Here is a 13,636-nt window from a genome sequence, read left to right as displayed (position 1 = left end):
TTTTTTATAGGATAAGATCCTCACACGTCATCGATTTCTACCTTCAATTATTGCGTACACGCAATTTATACAGGAATGTGCCAAACGTGCGCATAATTTCATAAAAGAATATATATCGTTTATTATTTTTTAAACGCGAAATAATTTCTTTTATAATAATAAATAATATATTTCGAATTAACATTTAACATTAATATCGTATATGTTATTACCGATTTATTTATTATCATGAAGAAGAAGGGAAAAGAGAAAACAAAATTTAACCTTAGAATCAGGAATTTTCAAAATAAATTGTTATGTCAATTGCAAGCAACGGCTTGGAATTTTGCATAAAAAATTTTCTCTGTCTCGAGTAATCGGGAAAACGGGTTTGAAAATGAGAAAAGAGCTGAAACGAAACAATTTCGTTTCCTGAAAACGTTAATTTAGTAATGAAATTAGCTGTGTCGTTGTTGGCGCGAACAAAGAATATTCCAGCAGTTTTCCAAGATGTCGAAAACATATTTTTATCGATGATTGTAATTTTTTTCTTTTGTCGAGCGCTAGTAATTTTTTCTCCTTTTGTTATTAAGCTTCTTTTAAATTTAAATTTAAATCTTTAATTGTTCAATTCTAATATTCCTGATGAATTTCTGAAAAAGATATATCGCGTTAATATTTATGTAATTATGTTAAGTTTATATAAGTAAGAGATTTTTCACTCGTGATATTGGAAAAGTTTATAAATATTAATTCTTTTAACGAACGTTAATATATCTCTTTATATTTATCATCTGAAAACGTGTTAGATAAGACGAGTAAATTTATTAACGAGTTATATAAATTTCCAATATTTATTTAATGATCAAGAGTAGAAATGTAATTTTTCAATGTAAAACGAGATTTACAAACGGAAAGAGCGGAGAACGGAAGAAATATCAAAACGAAGCAGAGTGAAACAAAATTACTTTTTGTTTACATGTTTACTTGTTTCATTAATTTATGATGCCATTTCTCAAAGAGGATATATAATATTGAAAAATAGAAATTGCTCGAACGAGTCATTAAACGATTAAAAATGCATAAGTTATTCAATTATATTGTATATTATACTATATATATATCCCTATAATAAATTTTGTATTTAATAACTTTACGTTTTTTATTACTTCAAAGATAATTGTGAAAGTAAAACTACATAAAAAGTGAAAACTATACAGAATGTAAAAAATATTCTACGTTAAATCACGATTGAGAAAGAAAATTGTTTAGTACAAATTCGTAATTTTTATATATAACAAATTTATTCGTATTTAAAAAAATTTGAAAAATCTAAAAAATTTTATTTTTCATTTCAATCTTTAAAGAATTTAATCTAAAAATGTAACAAATTTAAAAAAATCTTTTATAAAACATTTATCGTAAAAATATTATCAATGATATTAATTTTACAAGTCGATATCGTTAAACGTATCTCGAATAATATCCATCCATTCGTGAAATTCAATTAATGCCATTGATTGAAGCATTCAAACATCGTCAAACATACTTCAAATGGCATTAATTATCGAAAATTCAACGTATCTAAGTAAGTAATATCACTCTCACTATTAAGAATTTCATCGATATCGTTACTTAAATCATCCAAACATCGTCAAACGAATCGATACCATTACGAGACATTCAAACATCATCAACAAACCTATCTTCACCAACATCCACTCACCGATACTCGATCGATGTCGTTACTTGGACCATTCAAACATCATCAAACGTATCTCGATTCATTCACACTATCAAAAATATCAATGCTACCAACTGCAAGCTTGCAAAGAAACGATCCATCGATCTGGAACCGGTACATGATTACGTGGAAATTATTTCACTCGATGTAACGCGAGCCATTGCACAACGCATAATGTGTTATTTTCCGTTACTTTCTCCAGACAACCAGCTCTATGTCGATCGACGAAAGTAACAGTCTCTGTTCTAACGTTAACACGCAAACTAGACTTGTGAACAAACTCTATCCTCCCATCCATCTCCCCAACAAATTTTCGAAAAGTAACGAGAAAAATTTATTTAATTCTCGTGATTTTTTCGTGATTTCATCTTAAGTTACGAAAGCATAAGAGAATTAGATTATTAATGTGAGCGTGTTAATCATACGTGACCTAAAAAGAGGAAACTTTCAAGGCTATCGAACTGGCAACGTGCTCGTAACAGGTCGTGAAATGGTTTTTGTGAAAATTAATTCAATATTCTTGGATATTGACGAGATTCGTGCCAGTAAGTCGAGGATTAAGACTGATTTATATCTTTTAATTATGATCAGTTGATGATAATACAGTGTTTCTCTTCCTTATTTCGATCAGAAGATTGTAATTGGCAAAGATATATCGTGGATTTTACGAAGAAAATGGCCGTGTCATGAATCTTTTCGATTCGGATTAGAGAAGAAAGAGGAAAATGATTGATTCTTGGATGCTTCTTCGGTAATGATGCTAATGGTAAGCTTTCGATTTAGCAATATTTTAGAATTGTTATAGATGTGAATTTCTTCAATTGATAAAAGAATTGATAAAAGATAGGAAACATCTTTTCTTCGTTCTAATTTCTTTAATATTACAATTTAAAATATTTTTGAAACATTGAATCTAAAATTTACAATTTTAATTAAGGAAATAAAAAATTAATTCTACTTTCGATAACAATGAACCTTCATAAAATGATCTTCCTGTATTAAAAGCAATTTTTAAATTTAGCTTTTTATATCCAACTAATAATTTTATCCAGGCCAACAGAGGATAATCAATTCCTCGATGATTTTATATGTCAATGATTGTTGTGTAAACTTCGATTTTTCAAATGTATTACTTGTATAATTTGTAAACAATTTTATTAATTAATTACTTTTAAATAAGTTTTATCGATTAAAACGACGAGAAACGACGAAGAAGAGAATAATTAATTTCCATTATCAACAACCTCGTATCTATTTCAATATTTTATAAAACATAATTTTAAATTATCGTATTCAGCTATCGAATTTAAAAAAAATTCCAGCTTTTTCTCCGTCTTTTTTTTTTTCTTATAAAAATTAAACATAGAACGATATTTAAACGAGATAAAGTACAGAAATATCGGAGTCAAGGAGAACCACATACCTTTTATTTACATTTAAAGTTTTGACTCGCTTTGACTTATAGTTTGAAAGATATACAAACGACATTTGGCATTAAAATCGATATAATTATTACATCATACATTATATTAGTAAAAATAAAATTGAAATCTTTCGTTACGAAACTTTATTATCTTATAATAATAATGGAAATTTCATAATTTTGGAAAGTGGTATGGTTTTCAATCTCATAACCCCCATCGATTTTGAGATATCCAAAGAAAATTAATATTAAAATCTTCCAATTCTTTCAATTCAATTCTCACAAAACAAACTTCATTTCACTATCGATAGTTAAAATAAAATTTCTTAATAAAGTCACTTATTAAAACACTTAATTAAAACTAGATAACATTTATTACAATCGATCCACATTTTCCTATAACAATTATTCGCGGTTATTATCACCTCTCGAATTATCGAAACAACTCGTCAAACTAACTTCTTACCATTAAATTTTCCCCATCGTTGGCCAAATGTACCACATAACACTTCCCAAAAGAAACCTCCCAACCCAGTTCCCTCGCTCCAGTTTACTCCTCGCTCGATTTCACCTTCGATCCACCCAATGTTTTCATCAACCTTCCCTCCAAAAAGCCTTCCTTCCTCGTCCCAACAAATCCTCAAAAAAAAAAAAAAAAAGAGGAGGAAGAGTCTGAAAGCGTACCCTCAAAGCTCTCGTCACGCGTTTCAACACGGTGTCCAGATAAACGGAGGCGGTGTAACGAATACCCTGTCGAAAAAAAGAGAAAAAAAGGAAAAGAGGGACAGAGAGAAAGAGAGAGAAAGAGAGAGACTACGTGGCTCGATACATCGTGACGAGAGGGACGAGAGACTGTGTGTGTGTGAGAGAGAGAGAGAGAGAAGCGACGACGAGCCATGAGAATAGCCGTGGAGGATCGTTTCCGTTTCCCCTTCTCGCGGCTACCTCGAGCACGCTGGCTAGGCCCGAGCGTATTTGACGCGGTCGAGCGAAGTGTTCGAGGCGAGGAGCCGTCCAGGCCAGCTGTTATCGCCGTGTCTCCGCTCTGTCTCGATCCATCGATCAACTAACGCGTCCGATCTCGAGCCTCGATCGACCTGGTCATGAGCTGGACCCTTTTTTAAGCGGGGTGAGTAGTGATCGTTTGTTCAATTGTTTGAACCGAGGATGAGTGCGATGTGCGTGAGTGTGTGTAAAGATGAAATGTTGGCTTGGAATTTTTGTAAAAGAAAACGTAGCTGGTGGGATATTGGATATGTAAATTCTATTAGGTTCTAATGTTGTTGTAAAAGTATAATTTTTATGGAGATATTGTTGGATTGTTATCGAAGCAAAATTTTAAATCCGTTGTTTCAAAGATCTTCTAACGTTTGAGAAGTTTGAACGTTGCCAAAATTTATTGGAAAATTTATTGTTTGTATACAATTTTGTATAATGATGATCGTTGTATCTAATCTTTCTGGTATTTGATAAAAGAGCATTACTTATGAATTGAGAATGGATGTGATTTGAGATTCATTGGGATTGGTTGGGAAAGTAAATTATTTTATTTACATGGATTACTTTTTACCTCTTTGATAGTGAATGAGCTTATCATTTGATATTTAACATGACGTGCATAGTATGAGCATAGTAAATACACGTGACACTTAATTGTTTGGTTTTCTCTTCATTGATTTTTATGGATTCAATACAGTTACAATATCTTGTACTGTTATTATTAATTTGTTGTAGAAAAAATTTTTTGCAGAATTTAGAGAAAACGTGTTCTCACAGAGAAAATGATCGTTGACTTTTCTTCCTTTCTTTTGTTATTTAAGATATTTAAGATGTATTTTCGCAAAATTTTATCACGTATTTATTACAAACAAACAAATCATCCATCATTCACGGTAATCTCATATTTACTGTTATTCTACTCTGTGTTTTCCAAACAATTGACGTGTGTACACATATATACATGAATCATCTACATTTAATGTACATTTATGTTACATAAATATGCAACATGGTATAGTTTAGTTATCAACTTATTAAAAATAATAATTCTAATGATGATATGAGTAATACACGTTGTTTGAAATTAATTGAACCAACAAAAGTATTTTCTTTTCTCTTTAAATTCATACGTGTACTTTTCTGATTAACAACAAGTATTATATATATTAACAAAACGTTATACAATTGATTGAATGTTTTTGTAATTGAGATTTATTTCCTTTTTTTTTCTTTTATCAAACTAATATAAATCCAAATCTATATATAATATAGATAATATAATATAATTATTTCTTTTTATTTCTAATTATACCTAGTTAAATTTTATTAATTAAATAAATAAAAATTTTCAAGTTTTACAAATTTCTTACATCACATATGAATTTGAAAAAAAAAAATATATATATATATATCTTATTTTCTTAACTTGCTTTGATAATTTTAAAAAGCTACACAAAAGACATATGCCCTACTAATGATTAAGATAATTATGCAAATAATTTTGTTCACAATTAATCAATTCAATATTTCCACTCTTTCTGAATTATGATTTGGTTACTTACAAATTGAAGTGCACAAACAACTTCATATGTTATCAATTAAAAATCAAACTCTTCTCTCGTTTTTTCCTCTCTTTATCAATTAACAAATATAAATATACAATTCTTATCAACGAATAACAAAACCCTAATTGGATATAACGTAATATAATATTGCAACAAATGGTGTAAAACTCAAAAATTACAACGAAAATTCTCTTCAAGACAACTCTCGATATTTTCACATAACGTGTCGTATTGACAATGCGTTTATAAAATTACAATTAATAAGTGCAAATAAGAATTTTTTCTTCCCTTCGCCAATAAAAATTCTAACAATTTTTTTTTTTTTAGAAAAATAGATCCGCACGAAATCATCCTGTCTACCATCAATGTTTGCACTTTCGTGATGTCATGCATCGCGATAAAACGTTATCGTAATCCTACTTAAATGAAATACATACGTATATACACTTCTTTTACACGACCGTGAAGCGGTTTTAAATGGTCATTCAGTTGGCCATTGTTTGCATACCGGAATAACAAGGCTGTCCCAGACTTCGTGCACGAATGACGATTTCGCTAATCGATTCTGAACACTATCGAGAATCGGTCTTAGCAGGTGTGCGCGCGCAGGTGTGTGTGTGTGTGTGTGTGTGTGTGTGTGAACCCGGGTCGGTGAACGATTGGAAAAAACACGGAGATATTTCAGTTAATCGAAATATTTTCTTCCGTGTGATCGAATCTTTCGTGAAAGGATTTGCATTCTTCGCTTTCTTTTAATTTTTTTACATGATTTTATTATTCCATTAGTTTTCATTTCTCCCTTCTCCTTATTTTATTATGTCCTTCCCTGCCTTTTTCTTTTATTTCATCACGATCCTTTATATTAAACAGCATTGTCAATGTTATTTTCTTTTTTTTCTTTAATTACTTTTGAAACTCGAATCTAGTGAGTGCGAATGAATCACGTAGTTACTATCGTGTATATACCTCGGCTGCGTACTCTTTCTGGAAGGTCGAACCTATTTACTTCTGAAAGGAATGCGAAAGAGAACACGTGCAAGCACACGAAACATATTCGAGTACAGTATGAATAAGCTATATTCTCTATCTCTCTCTTTCTTCCACTTTCCGCTGATCATTGTTCCCAGAAAACGCGTATACACTTTCGAAATTATACCATATAATTCCAAATATGTAATTGTTTTAAGAATAGAAAGGCTCTTGTTCGCACAAGTACCATTATGTATTACGAGACTATCAATTGATTAACGTAATGCTTTAAGTACAGGCTTAAATGAAAATTAAAAATGATCAAAATTATACGCAATAAATTTTCTATATCTATATAATAAATGATTGAGAATAATTTATAATTTTTCGTTTAGAGATATTTTGGAAATAAATATTTGACAAACTTTTGACAACCACTGTAGTCTAGCCTATCTACGTTACGTTACTCAACAATCTCCTTTCAATAGTCTCTTTTTACGCGTAGTACCGCACCACGTTTTATTATTCGTTCCTGGCCGATAATACCGAATTTCACCGTTTTTTTTTTCCTCCATGAAAAAAGTAGACGTAATATCAAGAAAAGATGTCGAGAAAAGATATCGTTGGAAAGTGAAAGCGCATTGCCACGCAATCGGTAAATACCGTCGAAATTGTGCAGCATCCGCCTTACCGACCACAGTGTCCGATCTTCTCCTCTCTCAGTGTCCGTTCACGCGTCACGAGGGAGGGATATCTCCTCGAGAATCAACCAGCTGACGACCGAAACGATTTCGATGGAAGTAGGGTAAGAAATTTCTTACGGTCAGTCTGGAAAATTTTTTTTTTTGATTCTCGTTGTGGTGAATTTGCTTGTAGCGTGTTAATGCATGTTAATGTGACATAAATTTGATGAGAAAGAAATATGATAATGATTTAGTGAAAAGTTGGTTGATTTGAATATAAGAAGTGTGTCAAAGCATTGATAATTTATATTTGTGACTAACTCGATCGTTTATACTTTTAATAATATTGGTGTAAAGCAATAATGGTGGGAAAAATTTATTTTACAATTTAGTTCGCAATTATTTCCAGTTCGCAACGTATATTCTCACTGATATTAATTATCAAAGCAATTAGAAGTCTTGCGTTCTCGTGAATAGAATAACACGATAATTTACAAGTTCAAGTAACTTCGACATCAAAAGTCTGCCAATTTAGAAGTTATTTATTCTCACGGTAACCTCGTATTACAAAATTAATTCTTAAATCATGATAATTTCGTATACGATCATCGTTGGATTGAAATTTTATTAAAAATATATCTAAATCTGTTTCTCATATCGATCAAAGGAGACAATTTCATAAAGGCAAACAATTCAAAATTATATTGAAAACTGTTCGTGGCCCATTTTAACAATTGCATGATTATCGACTTTCTCAAAATAATGATTTTTCAACAAAGTAGCACACTAGGTTAACTAAACCCAGAGAATCATCATCTTCGCAGTTCAATTCTTCGACTTAGAAGTTTCCAATCTATTATCTCGCATAAACAATAGACTAGAATGCGAAAGAGAAAAGCATTGTGACACATAGTTTGATAATTTGATGATGCATTGGATCGCGCGAATCGACTCGAATTAATCCTTTGACGATGTAATAATAAAATTACGAGAAATTTGGCAACATGAAAAATAATCATTCTTTCGTCATCACAGAAAATATTTAAATAATTTCAATTAATTACAATTACAAAATTTAAGACACAGTTGATCTTAAAACTTCAATATTTGATTTTTAAAAAAATTATTTTTCACTAGGATTATAATTGTAGTAAATATATGTATCAAAATTTGATATTTTTTTTTTATCGATACATAATTTCTCATCAAATACATCGAACGTCCAACGTGATCGAATATTTTCAGAACCAATTATTATTGATACTTTAAATCAAATCGAACCAACACAATTTTTATCGAGAGCTCATTCACGAGAAATTCGTTTTACACGCATACGAATTTATTTTCAAATTCGGTAATAATACTTTTCGAATCGAATCTCTATAAAGTTTTATGAGAATTAAAGCTTTGAGAAATTAATTTTTCTTTGATGATTCGTCGATAATTGAGAAACGATCAAAGATAAGAAAAAGGATGAATCAGAGAAAGGAGTAATCACAACAAAGTTTCCAGATAATAGTCTCTCGTCTCGACGATTAGCCTTAATCGTCGAAGATTCTCTGCCAAGTGTGGTTTACTATCTGTCGCACAGACGCTTTTTTGTTCTTTTCTCCTCGATAAACGACCCAGTTGCATGGAAAATTAATAACGAGGTGCACGGTTACTCGTCTCCCTTTTTTGCTCCTTCGTTTTCCCGATAAGAAGAGGAAGAGGAAGGTTTTCGAATGAAAGTTTGTCGATTTTCTTTTCTCTTTTGTAAGAATCGAATTACTTTATAATATTATATCCGTACGAAATTCTAATAAATACGATTCTAAATAATAGTTTTGTTACGTTGTTATTATTAATTTCTCGATGATTTTTCTTCGTCTTCATGGGAATTGTATTGGCACGAGACAAAAGGCGCGCGTAGTCAATGAAGACAATGGTCGTCAATGAAAAAGGATCGTGTGACGCGACGTCCATTTGAAATTATTTTGCGTAAACAGATCGTAACGCGATTGAATTACGTGGCCAAACGATTCATGATAAATTTCATGCTCCAGCGATATGGATTATTCACGTGACGAATGTTTAAAATTGCAACAATATAATATTCCGCGTAAAACGTCCATTGTTCACCGCACTTTTCTGTTCCCATGACTTACAATCGTTCCATTATCTCTTCTCGTTTTTATCTCGTATTATCTGTTTTTTTTTCTTCTCCTTCTTTTTTTCTTTCTCGCGCGTTTTGTAACACGTACGAACACACGTTTTTTTCTTAACCCTATTTTTTCTCTGAACAATAATAAATTTATTGTTTATTGTTAAATTAATATCGAAATATTTTCACAAAAAATTTAATCTAATAATCTGAAGTTTATAAAATATTTTTATGAAAATCAATTTTTCAATATTCTTTAATTCTTCATTATTTAATAACCTTTGATTAGTTTCGTGGAAATTTTCGAAATTTAAAAATCAATGGTAGAGTTTTTCTTTAATTTAATTTCGAACTAGAAAATTTTTTAATATCATCAAAAAGATTGTTTTTCAGATCTCGTTAATTCTTACATTTGAAGAAATTACAATTTCTAAATATTAAAATATTCTTTAAATATACGATATAGTAGCTTTATATATCCAAATAGTTCCAAATAATTAGTACAATAACTTTTCAACGCAATTTTTCATATTTTCTCAACCAATTTCTCCAACAATTCGTGTTCGATTAATTCAATTCGTCTTGAATCAAAAGGAGTGATTAAACACTTGACGTACAACTTATCCTTCGACTTTATGAATATAAATATAAATATCGAGAGGAGCTTAAAATCGGAACGGAAAAGAATTGGACATCGATCTCGTGTGTCTCCTTATCTTTGGATGGACGATAATATTAAACCTCGTTGAAACGGAAATGAGACACAGTGAACCGGTTGATTTCAGCGCGTTCAGATTGGCGGCAGAGAAAAGCTGAATGGAGGCACCGGCACTCTTGAGGACCCTTGCGCTTCTCTCGATATGGCTGCTCCAGGTTGCGGTGCCGGACGCCATGGCGTCCTACACCATTGGCGTGGGCAGAGCGGACACAACAGGACCCGTTGCTGAAATAGTTTTCGTTAGTATTTGTATGCTTCTTCCATTTTAATATTATCGCAATTCGACAACTTGGAAAAATAATTGAACCCAAAATGCTTAAAATAACATTCGTCACTACTCTTTACATTTTTTTTTATTATCCTTAAAAATATTATTAATTCAAAAAATTAATAAATTATTGCTTTTTTCGCGACTTTTGTTTAATTCTTTTTCATAAAAATAATTTTCAAACAAATGGGAAACGAATAATTGAAATAATCATTCAAAGATGTTTTTGTGTTCAAAAGTCAAAATAATTTTCGCTAAACATCCGTGCTATGATTTTTCACTTTTTCTTATATAAGAATTATATAAGAATTATTTTTTTAATCATCCTGTTTACAATAATATTCAATAATGATCGAATCGAATGTTGTATTCGGATCACGAGGAGAGTTGTTTCCAGATGGGCTACGCGAAGATCGATCAGAAGGGATCAGGACTCCATCTCCGAACGTTTTCTCGGGCATTCATCATCGACGATGGGGAGGAGAGGTTCGTGTTCGTCAGCGTGGACAGCGCGATGATAGGAAACGGGATACGTCAAACGGTAATCTCCGCACTTTGCATCTAACCCTTTCCTTCTCGATCGATACAATAAAAATTTTCCATCATCTTTCGGGCACAATCAAATCTCTCGCGTCTAATTAACTCTGTTTATCGATTCGATTCATCTTTTATCAATATAGATCGAGTTGAGGATTGCGCATAAACAATAGATAATCGATAATAATTAAAAAGAGATTTCGTATCGAGATATGCAGACAAATACGTATCGATAATTTTTATGATCGAAAAATAAATTAATAACGGGATAATAAAAATATTTTTGAACAGCTTGTTGAATAGATTGAAATTTTCATTGAGAAATATTAAGATTTCTATCTTTTAGTAAGTAAAATAAAAATAAGAATATCTCGATACAAGAATTATCGATGGATGAAATTCTTTTTATCCAAAGAACAATGATTATCAGCTTACTTTCACTGTTTCCTTTATTTTGTTAAATTCAATAAACCCGAATTTCTAAAATTTCTCGATTTCGATATAGAAAATTTTTCCTTTCTCACTTAAGATAACACTTGTTGCTACAGGTGGTGGAGAATCTCCAAAAACAGTATGGCGATTTGTATACGGAGAATAATGTCATGATCAGTGCAACCCACTCGCACTCCACCCCCGGTGGATTCATGTTGCACATGCTGTTCGATCTGACGACGTTCGGTTTCGTTAGGGAGACGTTCGATGCCATGGTCAATGGGATAACCAAGGTAAACGATTGCAGAAATTTCGAGGCAAAATGCAATTCTAAATATCTAATCGTAAAAAAAGAAGATAGTTTTAACGAGATAGTGGAATACTAGAAAATATAAATTGGAAAGTGGAGAAGAATATTGGATAAAGATTAAATTAAATTATATTTTTTTTCAGAGTATCGAACGTGCCCATAACGCCATGGTGCCGGGTCGGCTGTTCATCACCCATGGGGAAGTTCACGGTGTCAATATAAACAGAAGCCCATTCGCTTATCTGAACAATCCAAAAGTGGAGAGGGACAAGTATTAAAATATCATTATATATCGATTATAAATAAATTTTTTTTCTTTCTTTCTTCGATGAGTTCGAACGAGTTAATCTCGGTACGCAGGTACAGAGACAATGTGGATAAGATTTTGACGCAAATACAATTTTACAAGAAAGAGGACAATAAACCGTTGGGTGTAATTAATTGGTTCGCCATCCATCCGACAAGTATGAATAACACGAATCATCTGGTGTCAAGTGATAACATTGGTTATGCCTCGATTCTCTTCGAGAGAATAATGAACAATGATTCACTGATTGGCAAGGTAAGAAGCGATGTTATTAATTTATTTTCAATAAATTTATTTTATAATATTTTATTATGTAATACGTAATGTAATGCGATACTTAACTTATTTTAAATCTGCTTCAATAATTTCCAGATAATCCATTTTCTTTATTAAATGTTTTAAAATAATCATTTAAAACATTTTAATTTTTTAATTATTTGGTGGGTTATAAAAAAGATAATACCGATAGAATTAATTATTATCCATAAAAATATTTATTTCCGTGTTTTTAATAATTACACGTATTATTATATTTAATTTTGTCGATAATAATAATATTTACATAAATTAAATATTATCGTTATTTGAATATTAGTCAATAATACTTAATAATTAATTTATTTTTTTGCAAAATTAAAAAAAAATACACGTCGCGTATTAATTTACGTATATATCTTTTTTATAACGCTTCAAACTTTTTTAAATTCATTTCGAATCGTTGACAAATATTCTAAAACAGTCAAAATATTTAAAAAATAATTTCCCGACGAATTAAATCTCTTACCGCATCGATACGCGTACGTACTCTTATCGAGCGTAAGAAAGAATGACAATATTCGAAGCGAAGTCGAAACTATAAACAAACGTATTCGTCCTACCGAAATTCGCGCGCTCGAGGGCACGGCGTTTCACTTTGTTTCGAAACGTCGAGCTATACGCATCGTCTCCGTGTTAAATCTCGTTAAAATTTATCGATTTGAATCTTTTCCTTCGTCGTTTTACAATATCGATGCAACGATGCGTATCAAAATTGCATATTTTCGCGAGTGCAAACGACGGGTGTTATCGAAGGAATTAAACGGAAATAAACGAACGAGATTTTGCGTTTCTACGAGGATTGTAATCGAGGAAATTGGTTGAGATCAGGGCCCATTCGTGGCAGCCTTCGCCTCCAGCAATCTCGGCGACGTTTCACCCAACACACGTGGCCCGAAATGCGAATTTTCCGGCAATAATTGCTCGAAACAATATACTTGCCCAGGAAGAAAGGAGATGTGCTTCGCCTCTGGACCAGGGAGAAACATGTTCGAGAGCACCAGTATCATAGCCAATAAGATGTTCAAGGAATCTTGGGTGAGTCAAGTTTCTCTTATTTTTCTTCTTTCTTTAACTTTGTGTAAATTTCCTTTTGTGCGTGTGTTTGTGTGTTAAATGAAATTACGTTCGACGTTAGATTTTTTTTTTTTATTATAACAAAGTGTGAATAATTCTTTATAAGTGTTTTATTGTATTTGCTATTTTTTTTTTATGTATAGAAATAAGTTAATCAATCAATCGAT

The 13,636-nt window shown here is 31.4% G+C and overlaps 1 protein-coding gene across 10 annotated transcripts in view; it reads left to right on the top strand.

The window, feature by feature from the left end:
* The window catches only part of LOC107995285 (neutral ceramidase), a 99,422-nt gene that overhangs the window by 67,242 nt on the left and 18,544 nt on the right, over positions 1-13,636 (top strand). The window contains exons 1-7 of one of the 10 annotated variants that reach the window (XM_028665509.2): positions 2,472-2,489; positions 10,291-10,462; positions 10,889-11,032; positions 11,577-11,753; positions 11,914-12,041; positions 12,131-12,332; positions 13,224-13,430. In XM_028665509.2, coding sequence (XP_028521310.2) covers positions 10,322-10,462; positions 10,889-11,032; positions 11,577-11,753; positions 11,914-12,041; positions 12,131-12,332; positions 13,224-13,430 — 999 coding nt within the window. In that variant the 5' untranslated portion in view covers positions 2,472-2,489; positions 10,291-10,321. Of the gene's footprint in view, positions 1-2,471; positions 2,490-4,099; positions 4,276-6,184; positions 6,320-7,267; positions 7,485-8,909; positions 9,118-10,290; positions 10,463-10,888; positions 11,033-11,576; positions 11,754-11,913; positions 12,042-12,130; positions 12,333-13,223; positions 13,431-13,636 lie in introns of those variants that run through there. The other 9 variants (XM_017052678.3, XM_028665511.2, XM_028665510.2 and 6 more) reach the window with 9 other exon arrangements.

The sequence above is a fragment of the Apis cerana genome, linkage group LG8, assembly GCF_029169275.1.
Source record: "Apis cerana isolate GH-2021 linkage group LG8, AcerK_1.0, whole genome shotgun sequence".
Lineage (NCBI taxonomy): Eukaryota > Metazoa > Arthropoda > Insecta > Hymenoptera > Apidae > Apis > Apis cerana.
This window is presented reverse-complemented; position numbering and strand designations above follow the sequence as displayed.